This window comes from Protopterus annectens, chromosome 4.part1 (assembly GCF_019279795.1).
Source record: "Protopterus annectens isolate FY-2018-M chromosome 4.part1, PAN1.0, whole genome shotgun sequence".
NCBI lineage: Eukaryota > Metazoa > Chordata > Ceratodontiformes > Protopteridae > Protopterus > Protopterus annectens.
This window is the reverse complement of record NC_056734.1, coordinates 499,003,804-499,031,622: the sequence shown is the minus strand read 5'-3', so window position 1 is coordinate 499,031,622 and position 27,819 is coordinate 499,003,804. Positions and strand designations below refer to the sequence as shown.

Sequence of the window (27,819 nt, the reverse complement as noted above, 5' to 3'; positions counted from 1 at the left end):
ATGCCTCAGCCATCTCTGCAGAATACAACACTGATCCACCTTTATTCTCTCACCCTCTATTAAGACAGTTCCTCAGAGGGGCTAAGAATTTAAGACCTCCAAGAAAACAACCAATACCTGCTTGGGATCTTAATTTCATTCTGGAAAAACTGACTTTGCCCCCTTTTGAACCAGCTGCCTCATCAGATTTACAATATTTGTCCTGGAAAACAGCTTTCCTTCTGGCTATCACTTCAGCTCGTAGAGTTTCAGAACTACAGGCTCTTATGGCTGTACAGCCTTTCATCATCTTCCATCAGGACAGAGTTTCATTACGTACCAACCCGTCCTTTATGCCTAAAGTGGTATCCAGGGTAGCTTTAAATCAGGCCATACATTTACCTACTTTTTATCCTAATCCTCAAAACAAAGGGGAGAGATTACTGCATTCCTTGGACATCCACAGACAACTGCGTTATTATTTGGACAGAACAAAGCCTTTCAGAAAATCAGAATAGCTTTTTGTGGCCTATGTGGTAGGAGCTCAAGGGAAGTCAATATCCAAACAGACAATCTGAAAATGGATAGCCCACTGCATACGCTTTTGCTATTCCTTTCATGGCAAACTGTACCTACAGGCATTAGAACTCATTCCACCAGGGCCACAGCCACCTCTGCAGCCTTCCTCAGAGGAGTTCCTACCAAGGATATTTTAGAAGCAGCCACTTGGAGTTCTGTGCATACCTTCTCTAAGCACTACAACCTACCATTATACTCCAAGTCTAGAGCAGGCTTTGCCACTGCAGTATTGCAGGGCATTTTGGCTCTACCTAGTTCCACCTAGTGCCTACCACCCCTTTCTTAGCTTTGGGATTCTACCCATCTGTTATGACTGCAGCTGTATGCACGATGAACATAGTACAGTTTTGTACCTACCATAAATGTAGATGTTCAAGTGCTAATACAGCTGCAGTCCAGGTTTCCCTCCCACCTTCCCCTCTAGGGGTATTCTTTTATGGTGTATTTGCTTGCGACTACTGTTTTTTGATTATATTGCATTGCATTATTACATTATTTTATGTATTGCCTTCCATCTGTGGGCACCTGACATCTGGGGCAAGAAAGACTGAAGAAAATGGCGTCGGCTGGTTCTTTTATACCCCTGTCGCACTGACGTCAGGGAAGAAGCGACGACAACCGACGCCGGACCTAGACTTTGGAATTAGGCCGACCGAGGACCCGCTTGATGGCAGGAGAACCCATCTGTTATGACTGCAGCTGTAGCACTCGAACATCTACATTTATGGTAGGCACAAAACTGTACTTTCTGGATGGTCACTGTACAGTTCATTCTGCTTCTTCTGTGCAAGAATGATTGGATGTGATCAGTGGATGCAAGGACGGATGCTATCACATCAGAATCGACAAGACACTTCAAGAGATACCTGCGCTTTTGGTTAGGGGCCAGTCACTAGCAGCTCAGCATAGCCCCCCCCCCCCCCGGGTGTTTACCAAATTCATCGCAGTGGTAGCAGCTCATCTTCGGCTGCAAGAATTCCAGGTCATTCCGTACCTGGACTATTGGCTCCTCACGGCTCCCACAAGGCATCAACTGTCTATGGCCTCCGACTGTACTCTTCACCTCTTCCACAATCTGGGGATCAGTCAACCTTGTAAAGTCAAATCTTTCAGAACCTGGAATTTAGTGGAGTTCTTCTAGAGACGGTGTCAGAGACTGCAGCACTCCCTCCCTGTAGGGTTCAAATCCAGGTCCTTCAGTTGCTGACTCTCTATAATTTCACGGCTTACTTAGTTTTGTAGGCGCCAGGCTCAGTGGCAGCTGCCATCCATCTATTGCCTCTAGCCAGATATCACATGCGGGTCCTGCAGTGGGCTCAATTTCGCCTTTTGTCCATGATCACCAGGATTTCTCTGCTGTGCAAAAAACATGTTGCTTGGTGGTTTCAGACTCGAGATCTATTTGTAGACAGGCCCTTTTGTCTTCCCCAGCCCAAGGTTGCCTCTCTACTGGGGTGGGGGTGGGGCATTTTTGGAGAAGGGCGGTTCAAGGTATGTGGCCCCCTGAAGAGACCAAATTGAACATAAATGTCCTGGAAATTAGAGCAGTCCTTTTAAAGTTGCAAGCCTTTCAGGAGTGTCTCCCTCTCAGGGCTGTAGCAATTCAAAAGGACAGCATGTCCGTGGTCTGGTACATCAGCAAGCAGGGGGGAACACACTGTCTTATCCTCTGTTCAGAGAGGCCATGAGAGAGTGGGAGTGGGCGATGTCTTCCAGGCACTTTCTTCTTGCAATGCCCATACCTGGCAGTTCCAATGTCTTAGCTGGCAAACTCAGGAGGTCTATCAAGAGCCCTCACAACTGGTCCCTGAATCCATCAGTGGCAGATTAGATATTTGACAGTTGTGGTCTTCCTTGCTGTGACCTGTTCGCCTCCCCTATCAACCACAAATGCAGCAAATACTTGACTGATCCCTCCAGAGGGGGAGTCTAACAGGAAGACTGTGATTCATAATTGGCCGTTGGGATTACTGTATTCTTACCCTCCAACTCCCCTCATCCCCAGAGTTCTGCAGAAAGCCTATTGCCTGAAGACCCTTCTCATCCTCATTGAACCCTTTTGGCCTCGTCAGCCATGGTTCTTCCTGCTATGGTCTCATGTGAAGCATCTTCCCTGGATATTGGATCCCATTCCAGATCTCATTTCTCACCCTTGGGGGCTAACTATTCCAGTCTTCAGTCCCTTTGGTTAACTGCATGGTTCCTCCAATTACAGTGATCCTTTCCAAGCCCAGGCTTTCTTCTCCAGCGAAGAATATTATCTTAGCCTCTCAGAAACCATTTACTAAGAAGGTATATTCTAGCAAGTGGAAAAGGTTCTCCATTTGGGCCAGACAACAAAATCTTGACCATTTTTCAGCTTTTTTTCATGGCATTCTGCTGTTTTTAGCTTCCCTGTTTCAGGAAGGGACAAATTTCTCCACAATTAAATTTCATTTGGTGGCAATCTCGAATTTTCATATGAACAAGAGTCCCACCTTTGCTTCCAGACTCTGTGAAGCCTTTCTCAATGGGGTATTTTTTCTTAGACCTCCTATAAAAGATTCCTCCCCCCATGGGATCTCACTTTGGTGTTGCTGTCTTTGACACAAAAGCCCTTCATGCCCGCTGCATCATGTGACCTCAAATTCCTATCTGGAAGGCAGCCTTATTGGTGGCTATTACTTCAATCGAGAGTTTCTGAGTTGCAGGCTGTTAGTAGCAAGCCTCCCTTTATGGTCTTTAATAAGGATAAAGTATCTCTCAGACCTAATCCTTTATTCATTCCCAAGATAGTGTCGGAAACCAGCCTTAGCCAATCTATTTAGCTCCCTGTTTTCTTCCCTAACTATTCTAACAAAAGAGAATATATGTTGCGTTGTTTAATGTCCATAGACAATTATGTTTTTATCTTAAGAGGACCAAAGAATTTCTAAAGTCAGATCAGCTCTTTGTAGCTTTTTCTTGCATCGGAAAAGGTTTGGCAGTTGCCAAGGTATTGATTTCCCGTTGGATCACCAGCTGTATTTACTTCATTTATGACAGCAGGCATATCAATCTTTCAAAACTAGTTAAAGCTCACTCTACCTGGTCGGTGGTTACTTCTTCCGCCTTTTTTACTAAAGTTTCATTGGATGAGATGTGCGCTGCTGCCACCTGGTCTAATCCTCACACCTTTGTTAGGCATTATAAGTTGGATTTGATATCTAGGAACAGGGCTTCCTTTGGTTCCACAGTGCTCCAGCATAACCTTTCTTGAGGCCTCCCAGGGTTCATAGTAGCTGGGGACTCTGACCCATCCATGATGAATAATGACACGGATAGCATCAGATAGTTATGTATTTACCATAACTTGGGATTTATGCTATCTAGTATCATTATTCATCACACTCCCACCCACCTTCCCCGTGCCTTCAGGAGATCTGGTAGGTATAGAGGGATGCCATCCTTTATAGACCTGTTTACTATTATAGACAGTCCTGACTACTGTTTTCTTATCCAGCAGACTTGATCTGCGGTTGTAGGTCAGCAAGGGATCATGGGAAGGGGAGGGGCTTGAGCTTTGGGTCTGTCCATCAGTTGCCAGCTCGAATCCGAGGTCTGATCCAAGACCCATCCATGATGAATAATGACACTGGATAGCACAGATTCCAAGTTATGTTAAGTACATAACTCTTTCTGTATCACAACATTATAGAACAACAAGTCCCCCAAGTAAGGAGAAACAGTAGGAGCAGAAGGCATCTGAAGAAATATGGACATGGGAAAGAAAAATAGATGTAGTATGGTGCAGTATTTAAGCAAAGGAGAAGGCAAAACTAATCCGTACAGAAGAGCAGTACCAAAGATATTTGAAGAGAAATATAGGCAAAGGCATCCAAATATGGAAAATTTTGCAATACGGAAAATAAGAAAACAGAGGAAAAGTAGAAAAGAGGATTAGTAATGGAGAATTTAAAGAAATAGAAACTGAGGTTATGGATTACCTGCGAAGTGAAGGGTTTATTGTAGAAAATTTAAGTCTGATAACACCACAGCAGGATAGAGTGTAATGGATTCCCAAATTAAGTTAAGAAACCAGTGGAGCAGGAAACATCTGATCAGTTGCCATCTGAAGATACTTTGGAGCCTTCCATAAAACAAAAGTTCAGTTGGAGTTGTACAGCAAGGGAATGAACAGGCACCTGTGACAACTCTGACACGGTCAATGTTGTGGAACCATCCTACTGGTCAAGGAGTTATCGTATGAAAGTGCAATGGATGACACAGGATGAAACTGAAGAGAATGTGGCACAGGAAGATGTTCTAGAACTTTCTGTAGAATTGCCGCAGGAAGTGGAGAGCAAAGAATGTGCCCTCAGTTTAGAAGAAAATGATCTAAGAGAAAAGTTGGTTGATCTAATAGAGAAGCACAGACGTATTAAGATCCAATGAAAGAGCTTGAGTACAGAAGGTCAATAAAACCCAAAAAGTTGGATGTTTGCTAAGACAAACACAGTAATTAGGACTGTTCATAGAAATTCATGTGATAAATAAATAGGATACATTACTATGCAGCTAAATTAATTATAGTCTTGCCACAAAAGCACAGGACAGTAAGGGAAAGGAAGGGGAGAAATCAAATGCCATTGTGGAAGTATCGAATAGAGAAAACTGTAAAGAAATTAAACCAAGAAGTGTCACTGTTGGAAGAGTAAAGAAGAGGGAACAGATCAACAAAACACTGAGACAGATGTGATAAAAGAAATGTGCAGTATCTGAACAGATCAGGATGTATTATGCACGGTCGTAAATGTAAAAATATCAGCAAAGGCAGAAAAACCTAGAAGATATGCAAATAAATATAAAGGATAAGTACAAATAAGCAATCTAATGATGATTGAAAAAAGGCAAAAGGAATTGAAACCGCAGAAAAAAAGGAAGAAATGGATGCATTTTGGAGAAAATACCTATGAAAATCCTGTGGAACATAGTAAAGATGCTGAATGGATAAAAGAAGTTAAAGAAAGAATAAGAAGTTAAAATGTACAGGATGAAGTAACGGCCAGAGAAATTGAAACAAAATTAAGAAAAGCTCATAAATGGGAAAATGCAGCCCCAGATGTAGTACCTAACTTCTGGCTAAAAGTGTTAACATCTTTACATGATTTATCCATGCGTAAGAAATATTTATATGCGCACCCCTAGCAGACACCAGTCTGGTTAACAACAGGAAAAGCAATAATTAAGAGCGAACCTGCAAGCTATCCGAAAAACTGTAGACCAATAATTTGTCTCTGGCAGCATATAAACTGTACGCTGGAATATTGCCAACAGCGTTTATAGTAATTTACAAGAAAACTCAGTCATGGCAATGGAATAAAAAGGTAAAAAAAGTAATACGAAACAAGGGATCATTTGTTAAATAAAGTCATTATGGAGAACTGTAAAAAGGGGTAGAATCTATGTGTGGCATGGGTAGACTAGAGGAAAGTATTTGACAGTATCCCACATTCATGGGTAAAAGAGTGCTTAAAAATGTATGACATGCACCCTACACTGGTCAGTTACATTACAGCGACCATGAAGCAGTGACAAACCTTTTTGCAGTTAAGCTTTGATAAAGGACAAATTATAATTCTGGGGATATTCCAGGATGATGCTTTGTCACCGCTGCTCTGTTGTCTTACCCTTAACCCATCTACTTAAAAGATTAGGTCATGGCTACAGTCTGGCTCCCTGAAAACAAAGTATAAAGACTTCTCATTTTCTTTTTGTGGATGATTAAAATTGTATAGTTCATCAGAAAAGGAATTGAAAGCACAACTGCAAGTGGTCAAAACTTTTTCAGTAGATGAGAATATTACTTGGTCTTGATAAGTGTGCAAAATCAACCGTTAACGCAGGAAAGCTGCAGCACCAAGAAAACATCAGTCTGGGACACCAAGAAAACATCAGTCTGGGGCAGGAAAGAACTCGAGCAAGTGGGAGTGTATAAATGTCTGGGAAGTGATGAAGGATTAACAATAAAACATGAACAAATGTGAATAAACCTTAGTAAGGAATAGTTTAGAAGACTAAATTAATACTGAAAATAGCACTGATATTTAGGAACAAAGTCCAAACTACAAACCAATTTACTCTTGTCCTAACTTACAGTTTGGAAGTGATTGACTGGCCCCAAAAGGCATTGGCTCAGTTGCACAGGAAAACAAGAAGGATGCTTCATGCTCATCAAATGATTAAATCAATGTATACCAAGACTGCATATTCCCTGATCTGAAGGAGGTATGAGCCTCCTCAGAATTGATTGCATATATAGATTTGCAATCATAGGACGGCATACATATCTGCTGACCTCACAAGACCCAAATGTAGTGAATGTTTCAAACACAAGGAGAATAAGTCTAAGATGACTTCCCCGCTTTAGTTTAGCAGAAGCATATTGGTGTTGAGCAGGAATAGAAATCAAACCAGAAGTCGATAAAAATGGGGCATCTGAATGTGCCAGAAAACAAAAGAAAGAATATAAGGTGAAGGATCAGGTGAGAAGACAAGAAATGTGGAAAATGCGTAACTATAGTTCAAAGTATAGTAAACTCTTGGAACAACCTCATGTTGATTAGGATCAAATGTAAGAATGGTTAAGGAGAGGTGAATTTAAACCAAAAGATGAAAGATTAATATTGGTGTCCAAAGATCGTGGACTTGCATACATGTTCATTCACAAAGGCCTTTGAACATGTAGGAGAAACAGACAAATGTATGTTTTGTAAAACAGAATTGGAAGCAGTCCCACATATTGTTACTGGTTGTGATATACCAATGGTAGAAAGACTGTATACTGAAAGACATAATAATGTGACAAGACTGTTGCATTGGGGATTGTGCAAGTTTTATAACACTGAAGGTGCTGAAAAACATTGGAAAAGTGAACCACAAAGCATTATAGAAAATAATGAAGTTTATATTGCATGGGATGACCCATAACCAACAGTTCAAAAAATAGAAATGAGAAAACCAGATATTGTAGTCTATGAGAAGACAAAAAAGTTGCATTGATCATTGAAATTGCCACACTCAGTGAGACACAGGGTCATAAAATAGCAGGATTTGCAGGCAGAAACGAGGGCAGTGTGGAAGAAGGATACCCAGACAGTTCCAATAGTAGTAGGAGCAACTGGTCTTGTAAAAAGTAATTTATAGTCATACTTAGATAAGTTACTGATACATGTAAGTCCATATGAATTGCAGAAAGAGTCTGTTCTAGACATATTGCTGGTGCTATGGAGAACACTTCTGGCTGACATCAATGAGTGAAACAATACTAATTTCAGAACTGTAATAATACTTTGACTTGGGAATGGGTCCACTCCCGTCATTGTATTAGAAACCAAAAAGAGTTGGAGAAATTAAAAAGGAAATGACCTTCTCTTTTCCAAAGTTGATGTGTTATGGCTGTAAACCAAATTTTAATATGCTGTTTGATGGTTTAGCAAGGAATTTGAACATTGAGTTTATTGGCAACTATATCAAAACCTTCATTTGTGCAAAGGATGGTAAACAGTGTACATTGATTAGTTGTGGTATGATTTGCAGTGGATTACTATGTTACAAAAGGTAATTAGTTTGATACAGTTATTTTATATATACTTGTAAGTGAATTTTCACAGGAAATGTTTTTTTTTTTTCTTGAAATTACATGGGAGGGAACAAAGGATTACAATTTGTGAAGCAAATTTACATTCAGGGTTTCTAGGGATATTCTCATAGTAATTTTTAAATCCTCTTGAGGGGAACATGAAGTTGCTACTTAAAAGGCATGAGGAGGAAGTTGATGGAAAATGCTTATTCTGTTTATAGAGTAAAGAAGGTTACATTGGAAGAAATAAATGAAAACACCTGAAATTGGAGATGTTTAAACACAAATGAGCAAACGTAGAAATGCAAGGATAAGGGAACTGGCATGGGTATTATTCAAAGGTTGAGGCATAGGTTAGACTTAATAACATTAAAATTTAATAATTTTTATGATATTAACTTTTAAGAGTATACATCAGGAAGGTAAATGTGGCTTGAGGGGAACTGTAGAGTTTGTCGGTATCATGGAGAGATCCTGAGAGAAGTAGAGAGGCTACTTGCAAAATTTAATTTAGGGTTTCTGAGACAAGTGTTTATCGGATGACATTTTTATGCTTCTGCTTCAAAGGTGATGGTCTTGTGCAAAACACATGGGACACCTTTAATGGCTGTGAATTAATTTTGCAAGATGCATAGTTATTGAAATACTCATTCTTTGTTTAGTTTACATGAAAACTAAATATGGTAAGCAGGGAGACTGGCAAACCGTTTTTAGAGTGTTTAGTTAATGGTCCCTGACCAAGGGGTATGAGAAATGGGAGAACATTGATTGATAGGGTATTACATGTTTGACAAATAACTGTGTGATTTTTTTTTTTTTTTACATGTCAGAGCTATGATACTTATTACTTAGTAAGTACAAAGCATGAGCACAGGGTTAGTGATGGATTATACAGTTGGCACACAGAAATAAAAAGCCTTATTTATGAAGTATGGTGTTTTGAAACATATCGGTTGAGTTTGGGTGTATTCAAAACATTATCCTGACAGTATTTTAGCTAGCATCAGAAAGACAGTTTTCCGGATTATTTCAGTAGTTTAATTATTTGTTTTTGATTTATAAAATTTACATGGAACATGAATGCCAAGTTGTCTATAGCCAGTCAACCTCAGATGAGAGTATTAAGAATTACTACACAGAAAAGTTTGACTAGCATGTTACCTAGTGGGAGGAATTTGATTTTCCACAGAGTACCTATGCCATTTTACTATGGGCTGTAGGCTGTAATAATGTATGTGAGAGTGGTAAGATTTTGACATGATTATTTTCATGAAATTTGATATTTGACCAGAACATCATGTTGTGTGAGTGATGTATAATTTATTTCTTTGTTGTCTTTTCCATTCGATTCAACAGTTAGGGTCTGACCGCAATGCTTTTTTCAAGAGCTTGGAGCCTGGGTTTGATTTTCTCCCCTACCCAATTCCCTCTGATCCTCCAGTTACCCCAGATCTTGTTATCCCAGATCTTGTTTGCTGCTTGACCAGTCAAGACATGATTCGAGTGCTTAGCATCTGTGGTATAGATAAATGGTTCTTTCTCTTTATCTTACAGTGTTTTTTTCTTCACAATACTTAATCTTCTCCCTGGATTTGCTAATTACAAGTTTCCTGTTCCCTCCACCCCCACCCCAAATACACACACTTTAAGGGACTTACTTGCTTTTCCCACCATCCCTACCAAAAAAAAAAAAAAGTTTTACTGGTTATTACAAAAGTTTTCCTCATTACGTGGTTTTGACCCTGGCAGCTTTAGCTCCTCTTCTCCTTTCTCTGGCCTCATCTGAAATAACCTCCATGGTTGCTGGATACTTGTCCAAACCTTTTGTTTCAGTCATCTGGTCAGCCTCACTGAGATGCAAAAATCCTGAAATTGATGGTGTGGTTTCGACAATTTTAATGCTGATCAGAGATGCCATGCCAGGCTGTCTTACTCATATTTTATTGTCTTCTCAAAAAGCAAATGCTAAGAAGGTCTACTGTAGCATGGGGGCTTCAAGTGGTTTAAACCACTTTTTCCTACTCCTGTTTCATCTATTTTAGATTGTTTCAGAAAGGTGCTAGTTTTTCAACCATCAAACTCCATTTAGCAGTCATTTCAAATTTCCATGTGGATCAGAACCAAACTTCCATTGCTTCTTTAATGATTTCCAACTCCTTTTGGAAGGAACCTTTCTCCTAAGACCTGCAGTCATGGATCCAGTTCCCTCTTGGGACATAACTATCATGTTACATGAGTGTGTATCTTCAGTCGTCCTAAAATTCGTAGCTTGGAACAGTTAGGTTGTTGGATTCAGTCATACTAAAATTCGTAGTAGTCGCTTCCACTAGGAGGATTTCTGAATTAGAAGCATTGCCTTGCAGACCTCTGTAACTTGTGTTTCATAAGGCTAAAGTATCTTTGTGAACTAATCCTCATTTCTTATAGAAGGTGGCCTGTGAAGCAAATTGTAATCAAATTATTAATCTCCCAGTGCTCTTTCCAAAATTTTCCAAGGGGAATGCACTGTACATTTGATAGATGTTCATTATCAACTTCGGTTTTATTTGCATTGCATGAAGGATATCAGAAAGTCATACCAGCTTTTTGTCTCCTTCTCACAAACTAAGTTGGGACAGAGAATATCTAAAGTAACATTGCCCAGAAGACTTTCTAACAATTTCCATTGTTTTGACAAAATAGGGTTATCTTTATCTGGTGAAGCAAATGCTCATTCAACTAGAGCTGTGGCTAACTCCACGTCTTATTCGCTAGTTACTATTGATGAGATTTATGCTACAGGTACTTAGTCTCCAGTTCATACGTTTGTGTCATATTGAAGGTTGGATGTGCAATCCAGATCTTGTACATCCTTTGGCTCCACCATACTCCAGAATATCATTCCATGAGACCACCCAATTTTTTCAGATAGCTTGGGAATCTGTCCCAGTGGTTGAATCAGACCAGAAGTGCATAATTGAATCTGAAAGTTTTGTATTTACCATAACGTTAGATCGGTGTTGTCTTGTTCCACCCAGTTCAGCATTCCCTTTCTCCGTCCCCATCTTAAAATTGTCACTTTTTTTGCTACTTGCTGAACAGTTGGACCTGACCAGAGGTCTTGTACTTTGAACAGCCTGTCACTGTTACCCATGTACTTTGTTTAGTTAGATATGAATTGTTAGGCCTGTGTTTTTCTTTCTGGTGATATTATAGCTAGGAATAGGTGCATAGGTCTCAACCTCTTAAGAGGCCAATGTGGAACAAAGACTCTAACAATGTGTGACAAATGGTCAAAATGTGGAACACCCTATTTTCGCAGTGCACGAAACATGGCATTGACATGGGGCATGGGAGAATATCTATAAAATTCAATAAAAACACTTTTTATAAGGAACATAGGTTCATAGGTTCATAGGTTCATAGGTTCATACTAGGCTATTAGGGCTATCTGCCCAGGGCATTTACAAGCATAGCCATTGTGCTTACGCCACCCCTTTAGTATGGGAACTATACCATATTTTTTTGCTGTGCCTCTGTCTGTCGAGCAGCACTGACACTGATCCCTGGTATATATATATTCATATCTCCCATCCATTGGTCAAGATTTCTCTTGAACAAGGCCAGCGAGGTGCTCTGCCTCACATGTACCGGGAACAGAACAGAAATGAGCAAAAATCTAGCCATTCTGCAAAAATCTGTACATTTGAGAGCTAGATCATTTTTTTAAAATTCAAAACATGCTAATTGCTGAAACAGCGAGAGCCACAACACCATTTACCTGATGCTTTTATTTATTTATTTGTTTGCACCTAGGGCAGGCATTTCCCAAACACAGCTATCACTGCGTAAGGAAACACATATCCTTCAGAAAATGTATGCTAACACAGAACCTGTTATTCTAGCAAACATTCTAAGTTTATAAGAGCAATATTTGAAATGTTTCTGTTTTTGTGCTTTTTGTCTCCCTATTATGTTGGGCTTTGTCCAGATTTCTTCCACTAAGAGGTTGACAGGTATGGCCAGACTCTGTTATACCCAAACCTGTGCAGCCCTGCCCACAGGGTACTGAAAGCACAGTAGGTTTAGGTTTAGTTTTTTAGATTTAGGGTTGCAAGTAACCAGACGCTGACTCATCCTACAAAATGAAGAACAGGTGGTAGCCCTATTTACAGTGGTTATCAGTCGCTCATTCATCTTTATTAGTTCCTTGCTCTCCCCTTACTCAATGCTTTACACTTAACATGGGGGTAAGTTCCTGGCAGTTTTTTTCCTTGTTAAAATGCTGCATCATCACTACAGACCTATTTTATTAAACTAAAGGTACAACATTTGGTTGGACACAGCAGTGCAATGTTAAGAAGAAAGTTTATAAGCATCCCACTACAACTTGAAAACATCTGTGTTCGTAACACCTCCAACTTTGTATCCCATGACAATACAGTATTCCGATCAACTGCTGCATCTCTAAGCCCCAAAAGCACATGTTCATCAACTGCACCAGTTGTCGTTAATATTCCCCAATATTCCCAGTCCTAACCACATTAGGAGAGAGAAGCACGAAACCGAAATAAACCCTCTTTCCTGTTACGATATTGTGTAGGTACATACACGACACACTCTTGGTACTTCACTCGGATTGATGTACTGAGACTTTTTTAGTAGGAAAATAAGCCCTCCTCTCCCCCAAGGATTCTGTTAGTAAACAAAGTAAGCCGCTTTGACAGGAGGAGGGGCAGGATTTGAATGAGTCATTCAAGGATATGCAGAGCTTTCGCCTAGAAGAGGAGCCCTTGCATCGGTTTGTATACCGGAGCATTTGGCTCCTCAGAACAGGCAAACTCGATTTGAGGTAATCGAGGGACCAGAGGGAATTGTGGGAAGGGGAGGAGTCAGAGCCCTGGATCCAAGCTCTTGGGGGGGGGGGAAGCACAGAGGGTGGCTCCAGTAATCTAACTGTTAAACCAGATAGAACAAGACAACGTGAATCTAGTTTTATGGTAAGTACATAACTTTTATATATCTGACATATTTGAAAAGACATTTTGAAATAAGGAATTTTGTCTATGAGAATAATCAACTAACAAGTCAATTTAAGATCAGTGTGTTTTGTTAGTTTGTTAGTATTTTATTCAGTTTAACAAACGTTGACAAGGACAGGAATTTGTAGCAGCTTCCCATTGCTTAAATATGTAAATTTGTTTCAGAAATTAAATATTTGATGAGATTGTTAGATATAAATGACTAGAATATTTATTATGTTAATATACAATATATTCTATAAATGTTTCTTTTTTTTTTTTTTTCCTATTTACAAGTCAGGCTAACACCATGATTTTGTAGTATACTCAACACATTTTTCTTTTAAACGTCTTTATTAGACATGGCATTTTTTTAAAAAAGTGACCGGTGCATAATCAGTAAAGGAAAAGAAAAACTGTGATAACATTTCCTTTGTTATTTTTATGAAATACATATTTTAACAATTTCCATTCACTCCAGCATTACACAGGTTTCTTCAGTTCCTACCTATTCTTATATTTCACTCTTCCTGACCACTGTTCTGCATGTATTGTTCCCATAAATGACATTTATTTTTGTATAATTTTCTCCTTCCATTACAGATACAACTTCCAATTATTATATATATCCTTTACAGTATTAAGTCATACCATTCCAGCTTTTTGTCTCCTTCTCACAAACTAAGTTGGGATAAAGTGTATCTAAAGTAAAGTTACAGTTGGTTAGCTTTTGATTTCCATGTTCTTCTAATTGCTTTTTTGTAGCAAGTAACATCAAACTTTGTAAGGCCTTACAATGTTTGAACACTTCAGACCCTAAGTTCCTACTCAAAATAATCATTTCCCTAGTTACATGCATTTGCTCCGCCATTATTTCTTGCATAGTATTCTGTAGGGAATTTTTTAAATCTGCTAACTTGATACAGCCCCCGCCCTCCAAAAAAGAACGCTCTTTATCTCTCTCTTTCCCAATATATCTCCCTTTCGACCGGAGGGAAAATTCTCTGAAGTATGCTTGTGGTATTAAAATACATATGCAAACCTTTCCAAGCAACAATCCTAAACCTTCTGGACTTTTGTGTACTTGGGAGCCATGCAGATGTCCTCCCATTGTTTCCTAGTAAATTGTTTTTCCAAGCCTTATCCCACTCTGTTTAACATTTCCTCTGTAGTTGTTTGCTCCTAAACCTTGGTTCCTCTGGTAATTTTTACCATTAAATTCCATCCACTCTTGCCTGTTTTCTATAGCCCTATTTGCAGTCATCCCTGTTGGTAAAATCTTTCTCCATTTCTGTGGTAAGGTAGTTAGTTCTTTGAATAGTTTGTTATTTTCTAACTATAATAATCCTGCTTTCTGCTTATTTCTCACAATCATCCCCCCTCTCTCTAATCATCACCTAAGACATACTTGAGTATGTGACTAAGTGACCTATGTGAATTTTAATACTTCAAGAAACATAATGACTGTGCAGTTTTTTAAAAGACGCAGTGTCTGTGCTGACATTTCTGCTAGTACAGGTGAAGGACAAAGGCATTAAACAGAACATTTTTTGCTTAAATGTTTTTATTGATGTTACATAATGAATGTCATTTCATAACTTTGCAATATAAAACATAATTTACACAGGTTAACAACTATATACAGTCAAGATCTATAAATTCTAAAAACAGAACATTTCATCTGCTTGCAGGAAACTGCTGAAACTTTGTAGTTTCCTGCCTGATTACAAGATAACAGCACCTGCACTCAATAATATATGAAAAGGAATTATGTGAAGTTGTTCTATCTTGCCTTCATTGTTTACTGATGGGTTCGGAACTGCAAAAGCTAAAGGTCTTCAACCAGCTTGAGGCCAACTCCCTATCCCATGATGCATCCTGATCTTTCTTCAGATCTCGTTTGCCGCTGCAACTTGATCGGATGTTCACCAGTGAATAACTTTTCTTGTTTGAATATTACAGCTATAATTTTAGCAAAAATGTAATCATTTAGCATTGATATAGTAGTTATATTGCGTAGCTTGTTCTTATAGTTAGATATTTGACTATTTAGATTAGATAATTAATCTTTAAGGCCGTGTTTTTTTTTTTTTTTTTTTTAGGCCTTCTATTCTCCATATCTCTCTTGAATTAGCTTAATTACAGAGGAATTAGTGGCTGCTTTTTTTTAGGCCCTTTATTTCTCTTTACTCTTTAGCTAAAAGTGGGTGTTAGCTCTTTCGTAGGGGATATAGTTGTATATATTCTAGCATAGTTTAGTGTGCTTAATAGTTTTAGCCCTTACTTTTCATAGGGCACAGAGTTTCTTCCCTCTTGGAGTGTGTTGTTTAGCCCTCCTTTTTTTACAGGGTGTATAGTTACCTTTACTTCTTCTACAGTAAAGTTAATAGCTGTGTTTTTAGGCCATTTGTTTCTACGTCTTTATTAGTGTTAGTATACTGTGTGTGTTGTGTTAGAGTACAATTGCAGCCCTACTTTTTATACAGGGCATATAAATAATATAAATATAATATAAATTAATAATAATAAAACATATAAATTATATGTATATTATTAATTATAATGTAATAAATAGTAAATAATAGTAAATAGTATAAAATGTCTTGTATTGTAAATATTTGTAAATGTATTATAAGCTAGGCTAGACTTAGGCATGTGTTATACTGCATTCTTTTTTTAGTTGAAATTTGTGTCAGGATGTCTCCTAACAGTTATGTAGTTAATAGATTAGGATGGGTAAATTCCTATAAGTAGTAAATTGTTGGTGTGTTGTTTAAACGTATCAAATGTGTCTCCAAGTCTCATTCTCACTGATGTCCTGGCAGCATCTATCACCATTCTCTGCCATCACCACCTCAGGAATGGCCCAGTTGGTTGGGTTGGCAGGGTGCTGACTGACCTCTCTCTGGGTATTGCACAGTCAGTGTAATACAGAATGGCATGCCAACCCTATCTCCCATTCTGGTGTTGCTCTTCCTTGTGTGCTACATCCTTTCCCTGGTTGTTGGCCAGTCCTCCTCATTGCCACTGACCTGTCTTTGTATGTCTGTAATTTCAATGACCTCCACACAGTGTGTCACTGCCTCCCCTGTCAATCTTTCTCTGTTTCATGTTTGTGTGCCCCTATTTGTAGACCACACCCTTTTGCCATCCCTTATCTTTTCCCTCAATCCTCCTTCATCTTTTGCAAAAAGTGTCTGTCCCTGAAAAAATATATATATCCTTCTTTTCTCTACCCAGACCCGTTGTTACCTTCCCTGTTTACATTGTGTATGTTCCTGTGCTTGCTTCCCCACCTGTTTTGCTTTCCTGTAACCCCAGTTCCATCCCTTTTAATGGCCAAAAACAGACTTTTAGACTGTGCAGTATAGGTCCTTTAATGTTGCTTGCAGGCTTTCTCATAATGTTGCAGCAATAGCACATGTGCATGTGTCATACCTCTCAACTGTACAAATGTTCGCAAAATGTCCAGATTTTTGCCTCATATTTTTGGTCTGTTCCTCATTAAATTTGTGATTTTCTGGATTTCTGTGGCAAGTCAGTGAGGTTTGAATTCACTAAATAATGACAGTCATTTGACTTTCATACTTTGTATACTTCAGAAAGTGCATGGTAAAAAAAGAAAGTTGCTAGAATAAAAGGTCTAAGTTGTTCCCCCTATTATTTTTGGGATTGCCCGGATTGTTTGTACCAAAAGGTTGAGAGCTGTGGCATGTGTGTGCTTAGACACATACATATTGCATGCTGTCATTTTCTACACATCAGTTCCAGACACAGTTGTAGGAATGTGCAGGAATTGCAGATGCCCTATGCGGAAAGTCTAAAAAAAAAAACCTCCAGCTGTACTCTTCGCATATCGTCTACTTAGAGGCAATCTCTGCTTAACATACAAGGCCATGTCAAACCCAGAGCTGCTGGACATGCTACACTTAAAGAAATCCCAATCCCTCAGAGCCACACGCTCCAGGGATCTAAACCTTGTCATCACAATGAACAAAATATGCTGGAGGGATAGGTTCCTGGCCCAGAGACTCTCCAGACTCTGGAATAGACTGCCCATACATGTCAAGCAGAGCGCCTCTTGGCCCTCTTCAAAAGGAACCTTGACGATTGGATGAGAGATTGGAAATTCACCCCAGGGATCACATCAGTCGCCCTGCTAGACAGGGGTCCAGGGAAGTAAATATTGCAGGAAGAAATAGCCAGGGAATTGTTATGGCTAGGCTTGTATAGGCCCTAGGGCCGATAGCCTAGTACCAATCTATGAACCTATGAATCTGTTTCTTCACATTTCCTGTAATTTCTGCTAGCTAGTTTTCTAGTTAGTAGTGAAATTGGCCACAAATGGTCACCTAGTTAATTAAGCTATGCTTACAGAAGACATACTGCTATTGCACTAGGCTTGTTTATGGATCTCAAGGTTGGTTGGTGGTTCAGTTTCAGCAACGGATTTTCTTGTACCTTTTCTATTCTGAGCAGCATTTGAGTTGTGAACCTCTGACAGTGAGACAGTTTCCGATTACCTTTGTGTGCAGATGTTCATTTTTTTTTTTGGCAGAGCCTGCAGGTTTTGTGAAAAAGACCACAGAACAGAATGAAATCTCCAGTGTATGTTAAAGTGAATTGGCTATGAAGTAATCGTGTTTATCATTAACTTAATATAAATGTATTTGTTTGAGTATTTTTTATTCTTCTATTGAATAAAATTTCTTGAGTGTATCTTTTATTTGCTTTATTTTTTGTTTCTATAGACTCATTGTACAGTTCCAGAAACAAGAGTATTACAGAATGTAAGCAGTTTGGACACACTTTCAGCAGTTATTGAATGCCAGCAGCCTGAAGCAGACTTGTACAGGTATGGCTATGAAGTAGTGCATGTGGTACAAATGGCAATAATTGTATGGTAATAGTGGTACGGGACTGTATGTGGTTATCTTCTGAGAGAGAGTTTTTTGAAAATGTGTATTTTTCAGTTATTTTGAAAAATGGAAGACAATTTTTTTCAGAAACTACATTCTTTTAGCCATTGATTGATTTGTGCTTTTAACACTGTGATCAGTGGGAAGTTAGAATTTTACAGTTTTGATAGATTTTGGCAGGTCTTTGTGCACATCTTGCTTTGTAGACTGTCTGTTTTACTTAGAACACCATTTTTCCCTGTACTGAATAGATAACATGAGTTGCAGTTAGAGAAAGTGAATTGTAGTTTATTTCTGGAGAATGCTTGCAACAGTAAAACACATTTTTTCTCTTACCTGTCATTTTTGTCTGGCTAGTCTTTTTTTTTTTGTAAAAGGGTTTAAACCTCCTTTTGGTGTATTGTAGCACTGACCTCACATTTGCATGAGTTTGTAACACTGGTGTCTTGCCTGGCCACTTCTCTTTCTATATGTTCTTAGTTTACATCCCTGTTGCAGTGATTATGACTACTTAGACATAGATCCTAGACATCTGACTCAAATTCTAGAGCTAAGAATCCTTCTTCCATTTGCATAGTGGATGCTGACTTCCTGGCACCTCAGAATGCTCGCAGAGTAAAGCAGATGTCCGCCTGTATTGCATTAGGTATTACTTACTGCATTTCGATGACATACCTTGTATACTAGCATCGCAGGTAGTCTTACTGGTTTTTGCCTGCTTCAGAGCTCAGGAATCAGGTAAGTACCCAGTTGGGGAACCTTTCTTTTTTTTTCCCTTCACTGTTTAAGATTTGTATATGTTTTAATTGATGGAGTTGAGTCATTTTTGATGTTTGCCATATGTCAGGGCCTAAAAGGGGAAGGCATGTGGCACACAGATTCCTTAGGAGGACTTCTACAGTTGTTTCAATTTCTGCTTTGCCCTGACAAAGACATTGTGTAGTTTGCCAGGGCTTTAACTATTGATTATCTGAAGTTGTCAGCATTCTCTGCAATATTACGTGGATAGAAAGTCTACGACTGAGTTTGCAGGGTTTTCCATGACCTCTTGACATCCTCTCCAAGTAAAGGAAAATTAAGGAGAAGACAAAGAGAGCAACAAGAGAGACTACACAGGTGACCATTCCCAGTTGGTGTAAGAGGGCTGGCTAAAGTAAGATGCTTTCATAACCCTTTGACTGTAAATCTGTTCATATAGAGGACTCTGGTGATGACCCTTTTTGGACACAGTCATGTCAGAAGATTGTAGCATGACTTAGAGGACTGGCAACCGGGATTTAGCTCAAATGTATACACAAACTCGAGCACATGTGGCCGAAACTGTGTTTCTTAAGAGGAGGCCAGGACCCCCTACCGTACTGATGAAAGACAACATTGCTAGCTGTGAGATGTCCCACTGAAAAAGACCCAGAAATTGCACATTTCACCATCACCTATCTCCTGACAAGTCTGAGTCTCAAACTTTGGGTGGTTCTTTTTCCTGTTATTCCCTCCCTATTCAGACTTGCCTAAAAAGATGGTGTACGCTGGCACGAGCTCCTAAAGTCTCTTCAAAGCTTGCAGTCATTGTCTAAATGAGTCTGCTCTTCTAAAAGATAAAGGGAACATTTGTTTGCACAGGTGGAGGACTTCCAGGAAACTGATGGGGAAGCTATGGATTATTCTTGGGTGACTTCTACCCTGTGATATGATATTGGCACAGAGGACCCCGTTTTCTCCGAGTCCCCTACAGAGGAAATCTTATTTGAAGAAACCATTACTAGAATGGGGTATTGTTTCATTGGGAAGGGAAAGGCAGCATCTAAGCTCAAAAAATGTATTTTGATTTGCTGAGCATGGATAGCCTAAACATGTGCCTCCTATCTTGGTTGCTGTGAAGGATGCCTACTTAGCTGCCTCCCAGGAACCAGACTGTCAGTTCTTTGATCCTAAAATAAAACTGGCAGGTTCTGTAGGGTCTGTGAGTCCAAGTGCATATGTAAGAATATGATCCCACAGTGCTGTCCTTGAATCCAGAAAAAAGGGGTCCAAATAGGTTCCTGCTTGCAATATTCTCCCAAATAAGAAAGAAAGCAGAGTACTTAGGTTTAGAAAGAAAGTTTATGCAGTTGTCTCTCTGGCCTTCAGGGCAATATGTTGCCAGATTTGTGCATCCAAGTTTCATATAGTCCTCCTAGACCAACTAAGAGAAAAGATGTCCATTACTGAACTCTTGCAACTCACCCAGACAGCTAGTCAGTTGGTAAAACATTCTAGTAATCATAGATGAGTTGCTATGCATGTTACTGCAGGGCAGCAACTATGGGTTCTGTGATCTGGAAGTCGTATGACTGAGGCTACAGCCCCTGCCAGAGGATGTCAAAGTGCAGCTTTTAAGTGCATCCTTGGATAAGGAATTGCTTTTTGGGAGCTCTACCAGTGAAGTTTTAAGGAAACAGAGGAAAGTGGAAATGTCATGGAGGGTGTTGAACAACCTTTTCATCCTCCCTTGCCATGGTATGAGAGGATTTTTACCCCTCAAAGCCCAGGTTTCTCCTATTGCTGGCAAGGTCAAGCTAAGACAGTGAGAGGTATAAAGGGTGAAGTCATGAAAAAAAGGCAGGGGAGAAGCAAGAAGAAGCCTGGGTGACCCTGTGAGTCTTCTTTCAAATGGGGAGCAGCCTTGAATACATGAACATTCTTCCCGCACTCCTGTCATTTTCTTGCACTGCAGGGTGATCCATAAACTGAGACCATGACCCATGAGCCACGTACAGCATACTTAAGTGTGCTGGAGACTCTCTTCATTCAACCCGATACCATATTTATGGGGCAACTTTAACTACTCCAGCATAAACTGGGAATGATACATGTGCTCAAACATCCAAGAGGCCCATAGATTCCTAGACTTATCAACACAAATATATTCTACACCAGCTGGTCCATACACCTACTAGGGCATTAACATCTTTGACCAGGTTCTTACAAACATGGGGGAGCATTGTTCCCCCCCCCTCCATATATCCTCATTAGTCAGGTTGCACCATAACACTGTCTCCTTTGAAATTAAATTTAAACCTTGACCCCAGTTTTAAGAAATGTTCATAGGCTAACTTCCTGCTGTTGAGATACCCTAACAATATTCCAAACACCCCAAGCCGTGAGAACACTGCTGCCCAAGCAGAACTGTTCATACAAATCCTGTACAATCATGTAATTAGCTGCATGGAGACAGCTGTACCTACCCCATATAAGCATAAGAGACCTTAAAAAAAGAAGCCGCCCTGGTGGAATCCCACCATCAATAGGTTGTTTAACAAAAGAAAGAAAATTATTGCCAAAAGTTGGAAGCGCTGTGTCCAGCAAGGTAATAACCCCCTCATCAATTTAAACATGCAACTCGGGGAACTAATAGTCTATCAACTCCAAATATGATTTAATGAATAGCCTACCAGGCAAAGGACAAGGTCTTATTCAGCTATGTCTGGAACCTCAAATGTCACACACGGCAATCGGCTGAATTAACTGTGAACGAGTCACCTATACTGAGCCAAAGGAGATAGCAAATCTGCTGGCTCGCAAATTTAGCTTCAGTTTTATCCTCTTCTCTCCCCAGTCATTCCTTAAGGAATACCCTCAATCATAACTTTCCCAACTGTCACTAGGGAGCAGGTCCTTAATGCACTCTATGTCAAATAACATGGCATTGGTGGGCCCTGGTAATATCCCATAATGCCTACTAAATAGCACCAAACAAGACCTGTCAGCCCCAGTAGAATCTCTAGTCAACCATACCCTCCAGACAGGCTTTGTGCCAAGCTAATGGAAGGCAGCAACTGTTATCCCATTGCACAAGATGGGCCATCTGTGGACCTGAGCAACTACAGATCCTTATCAGACTTGTCTCATATGCAAACTCATGGAAAGAGTCCTCACGGAAATGTTGAAAAAGAAATAAGAAATTTACAGACATTGGATCTAGCCCAGCTTGTTTTTTTTCAACAGCAGGTCATGTCTTCTCAACCTGGTGGACAACTTTGAGACGGTCACTAAAGCCATGGACAGTAACAAAGTAATGCACACTGCGTACCTCAACCTGGTCAAAATATTTGACTGAATACCTCACTCTGGCATTGTAGATAGACTCACTAAATTAGGCATAAACCCGTATGTCATCTGATGGATAGCTGGCTTACAGATAAGACCCAAGGTGTTCGGATAGGAGAGGCTCCTTCCAAACCAGTCATTATTGCAATTCCTCAGAGCTTGGTGTTGGGATCTCTCTTTTGTAGCATCTCTGGCTGACCAAGTCTGCAGGCAACTACAAAATGGGCACAGTCACCGAGTCCCCCAAAGACATAAATACCATTCAAGAAGGCTTGGCACAGACTAACTTGTGCCAAAGCCATGATCTAAAAGTTGATGCAAATAAGTGCTTAATAGTTTCCATTAGAAAGACTTCCACCCCACGGAAGTTATCACATTGATAATATACTCATAAGAGTAGACTCCCAGTGGTCAGGGATTTGTGAATGCATGTAGACTGTATTCTGGCTTTTGATCATCACATGTCTTGGATGGAGAGAAAGTCATTCTTTCTTGCACAATGTATAAGTAAGGCTATGACTTCTAGCTCCAAGGATGTCATTGTTCTGCTGTACTGTGGCCGTCCTCAGACCAATAATTGAACACAGTGCACCCTTCAGTAGGTATCTGACCAGACATTTGCTACAACTGGAGGGTCTGCAAAAAAATACAGGGCTTAAACATGTCCTTCTTGGACTGCTTCTAATCCCTGTCCGTATCCCTGTACTTGGTGTGAAGCAGTGTTCTTCCCTATGCCTCTTATAGACAGAGGCAGCCTGTAAATGCTTTACCACTTATTGTCCAAGCCTATATCTGTCCCTTAAGATTACCCTAGGGTGTCAAGTCATGTCAAGTGCATCTGAGAAAGTATGGCCAGGCTGAAAAAGGCTCCTAGCTATTAGCTTAGTAATCACATATGACCCTATGAAACAGAAAAGACCAAAGATGGTAGTAATAGCACCCTTTTGGCTCTGGCAGTGCAATAATTTTCCCTTGTCTTACTTCTAATGGTGGGCCTACTTATACTGAATAAAGGGTCCCTCAGGCACCCCATTCAGAAGACAGTATAGCTATAGGCTTGGATGATTTGGTCGTCCTGCCTTTCAGATACCAGTCCACAGAGAACATGCTGAGTATTATGAAAAGGGCAAGAAAGACAACCACTAGAAAATCTTGTCTGTCTAAATGGAAGAGGTTTTATAAACCGGTGCCTGTGAAGAAGGCAGGACCCCAACACAGTACCAGTAGCTTAATGCACTTTCTGGAACAGCCTTGGCTTGTATTTCTGTTAAAGTTTATCTCTCAGCTATGTCAACTTTCCCTCCTTTAGGTTCATCCTTGGCCAGCATGTTCCCAGGCAAACAATTCCTTATGAGGGTATTACCTTTGAGATCATCACACAAGAGACTTGCCACCCTCCCCCCCCAGTGAGACTTCAGTTATGTCCTACAAACATGTAACAAAGCTCCCTTTTAGCCTGCAGCAGCAGCCCAGATAAAATTTCTAACATGGAAGCTGTTATTTTATAGCTGTCACTTCATTTAAGAGGAAGTCAGAAGTTCAAGTGTTGATGTACAAGGAGCCCTTTCTAGTTTAATTAGGAATTTATTTTATTTTATTTGAGGTTTGCTATCTGGGTCAGAAGACAAGAAGTAGTTAAGAAACATATAATGTAAACATTTTGGCAAATACATTCAACAAAATCTTACAAGTAAACTTTGTCCCAAAAAGTAGTGTTGTCTAGCAGGAGTTTAAGATGAAGAAGTGATTAATGTATGAAGTCTGTTTTTTAGGTTGCTCAATGAAGTAGTTATGACATCCCCATGCTAGGCCAATAATCAAGGAGTCTGACTGCTCACCACTGACACTGGAGAGGGATGTTTACTTAGAATCCAAATGGATAGACTTAGTATTTCCAGATGCAGACCTCTTTGCATCAAGCACAATTTCCCTTAGGAGAACCCAGGGAACACGCTCAGTCCAGGGGCTGGTTCCTGTCTACATCTATCCAGACCCCTAATAAAACTCCCCACTGGCACAGCTTAGAGTTGAGTCCTTAGCTATAGTTCCGAGCTAAGTCCTCCCACACTCTCTCTGTGAAACCAGTGTGGTTTGTGTCCTTGCCCAAGCAGCTGACACGCACACTATTTGAGATTTGATTTGCACACACACACACACACACACACACACACACACACACACACACACACACACGCATGGGAAAGACTGGCACAGATTCACCTGCTGTGCCCCCTTCTGCCCAGAATGTAAGGTAGATATTCATCATGTTTCACTGTTGCACTCATCACATTTGGGTTATCCCTGCCAGGGTAGCCCCCTGGCTGGCCCGAATACCAGAGGCTTAGTATTTCTGCATCGGTTGCTGTCACTTGAAGACTGACATCAGGTCGTCAGTAGTATAAAGTAAGGCAGCCGACGCCATTAGATCATTCTTTCTTGCTGTGAAACCCGTAGCAGAAGCAGTTTGCATGAGTGCCGGTCTGCCGCTACCTGAGATTTCATCTCCGAATTGAAGCTGAAGTCTTCTAAAGCTAATTACCCCATTGGGGATCCTTTCTTGTTGCACTAACAGATGTCAGAAAAAGTTAACAATTGTCTCGCCTGTGGAAATCAAATACCACACCAAGACTTCCACTCTTACTGCGTCACTCGTTTAGGCCCAGACCATAACATCCCCATTTGTCGCTTCTGTGCTATGTTCAACGCCAGAACTGTCCATCGTCGGGCCCTTATTGTAGCCCAATATTTTAGTTAACAGTCTTCGAATTCCGATATGGCTTCGGTAAGCCATCCGACAGCAGATGTTCCAAAAAAACATTAAGATCAAGACAGAGACAGACCTAACAGGTCCAAACCTACCGACAATGCTTCTGTTAAGCTACTCGTCAGTCCTCCGGTACTCAATGAGGTGCTTTTGCAGCCCCTGATACCTACTTCTGTTGATTCGCATGCTGCTACCGAGACCTTTTCAGAGTCTGGTATGCCGCAAAACTCTTCTTCGACTAAGGATCCTGTGGTCGTCACTACCTTGGATGGGTCTGGAGCTGCTGAGCAGGCACCGTCTTCCGAGGAAGATGTTCATAGGTAGGTACTAGGCTATCTGTCTGAAGGTATTTATAAGCCTAGCCAGAATGTGTTGGCTTTTGCCGCCCCCTCAGTTTAGTTCCCTGTGCCTCTGTTCAGCAGAGCCACTGAAGTGATCCCCGAGGTAAACTTTCTGTTTCCCATCCACTCGTCAAGGTTTCTTTTGAAGAGTGTTAGGGAGGAGCTCTGCCTAATGTAGATTGGGATCTTGTTCCAAAGCATGGGAAGTCTCTGGGACAGGAATCTATCCCTTCAGCACATTTTATTGTTGTGGTGAGGTTTAGATCCCTAGAGCGTGTGGCTCGAGGGGATAAGGTTTTCTTTAGGTGGAGCATGTTCATCAATTCTGGGTTGGACATGGCCTTGTATGTCAGACAGAGATCACCTCTGAGTAGGCGGTATGCAACCGAGTACAGCTGGAGTTTCTTCAGTCGAGCTGCATAGGACATCTGTTTGAGGGCAGTGATCCTCTTGGTGAGGTACTTCTGTGATCTTTCCAGCTGTTGCAGGTGTCTTGTAAGGTACATCCCAAATGGGGCGTTGTACTCTGATGGGTCTGATGAGTGATGAATAGAGGGGCACAATGACCTCTTTTGATCTGGATGCAAACCCTTTTGTGATTAGGTGGGCCATGTAGAAGGATTTTCTAACCACTTTGGCAATGTGATTATCAAAGGTAAGATTACTATCTACTTGGGTCCCCAGATCCTTTATTACATCTTCCATATTTAGGGGACTACCACCTATGTGGTAGTTTGTGGGTACTTTTTTTCTAAAGGAGATGACTATGCACTTTTTGGCATTTAGCTTGATGCCATGATTTTGACACCAGGTATTTATCTTAGTGAGACCCTTTTGGAGGATGTCTGTGTCAGCCGAAGAGTCAATTATAGCCCCTAGTTTGCAGTCGTCTGCGAACTTGGTCAGCCATAGTCCTCATGTGCTTGCCTGTACCTCTGAGAAGTATATGCTGAACAGGAGGGGTTCTAGGACTGAGCCCTGGGGAACGCCACTTGTAACCGATTTAGAGTCAGACCTAGCTCCCACGACTCTTACCATGTGGGTTCTGTCAGTAAGCCAGTTGGCAACCCATCTTGTGGCGTAGGGGTTTATGTTCAGGCTGGTGAGCTTGTCTATAATACCAGAATGGGGAATGGTGTTGAAGGCCTTAGCGAGGTCTAGGTAGGCTGTGTGTACCACCTTTCCCTCGTCTGTTGCCTTGGTAACTGTCTCAAAGAAGTCCACCAGGTTTAGGAGGCATGATCTGCCCTTAAAGCTAAACTCGGTAGGGTACAGTGTTTGGAGGTTCCCGTTGTCTCTGTTACCGAGTTCCATGATGCGCTCCATAGCCTTGCAGACCAAGCTAGTCAGGCTTATAGGGCGATAGTTCCTGAGGTCTGTTGTGGCTCCACCTTTGTGGAGTGGAATAACTGTTGCTGTGCGCCACTCTATAGGTACATAGCCTGTGGAGTGGCTGAGTTTGAACAGTGTGTTTAGGTGAGGGTTAGTTCATCTTTGAGCTCGTGTAGGACGCAGCCTGGGACACCATCCGGTCCCATTGATGCTGTGTTTCTGGCTTTGGAGAGGGCTGTTTTAACCTGAGTGTCTGTGATTTCAGGGACTCTACTTTCTTCTGGTATGGTTATGGGCCCTTTTGGGGGTGAGAGGGGGGTGACATTTGCACTTAACCTGTCTGCCAGGATGTTGGCGATATCAGTCGGTTCAGTGTATTTTATGCCATTCTGCACTAACTCTGAGCAGATCTGAGCATTGCCACTTAGATTCTTGACATAGCTGAAGAATGCCTTGTGGTTATCTTTGGAGTCCTTGGCAATTTTTCTTTCAAAGCTCGCCTTGGATGATTTTATGAAGGATCGTAGTTTCTTGCTGATACTGATCAGGGATGTCTTCCCTTCTTGGGATTTTACTCTTTTCTGTACTAGTTTCCTCCTTCTATTGTATAGCTTGTTTGTGGCAGGAGTTCACCATACTGGTTTCCTTTTCTTGGAGGAGTGAGTCTTAGTTTTGCTTGGGATGGCACAATCCATGCATTCTTGTAGGTGCCCATAGAATGCATTAGTAAAGGAATTTGCAGCTTGGACAGCGTTATCCTTCAGCGTGGGGGCTTTGAAACTTTTCACCTTGGTCTTAAGTAACGTGAAGTTTGCTTTTGAAAAGTTTTTCCCGGTGGTTTTCTTGTCCGGGGGTGGGGATGGAATGTGGATATCCAAAGTGATTTATTTATGGCCAGATCTAACCAGCAAGGGGTTGACCTCCGGTGTGGAGCATTGGTCGCCCATCTTGGTGATGACCAGGTCCAATATGTTGTCACCTCTGGTGGAAGTGTTGACAAGTTGAACCAGGACGTTTTGAGTTTATAAATTCTAGGAAATGTTGGGCAAGGGGTTTAGTACTTGAATAGTTCTCCCAGTTAATGTTTGGGTAATTGAAATCACCCAATATTAGTGTTTGGTAGGACCTTTGTTTTCCAGTGTTTCCAGAAACGCAGAATGGGGGTCGTGGGACATGGTGGGTGATATGTAGCAAGTTACAATTTGAATTGCAGATCTTA

The 27,819-nt window shown here is 40.7% G+C and overlaps 1 protein-coding gene across 3 annotated transcripts in view; it reads left to right on the top strand.

The window, feature by feature from the left end:
- ATP11B (ATPase phospholipid transporting 11B (putative)) overlaps nucleotides 1-27,819 on the top strand; it is a 2,792,721-nt gene that overhangs the window by 591,206 nt on the left and 2,173,696 nt on the right. For all 3 annotated transcript variants that reach the window (XM_044070307.1, XM_044070308.1, XM_044070309.1), the window contains exon 7: nucleotides 17,910-18,013. In XM_044070307.1, coding sequence (XP_043926242.1) covers nucleotides 17,910-18,013 — 104 coding nt within the window. The remainder of the gene's footprint in view (nucleotides 1-17,909; nucleotides 18,014-27,819) is intronic.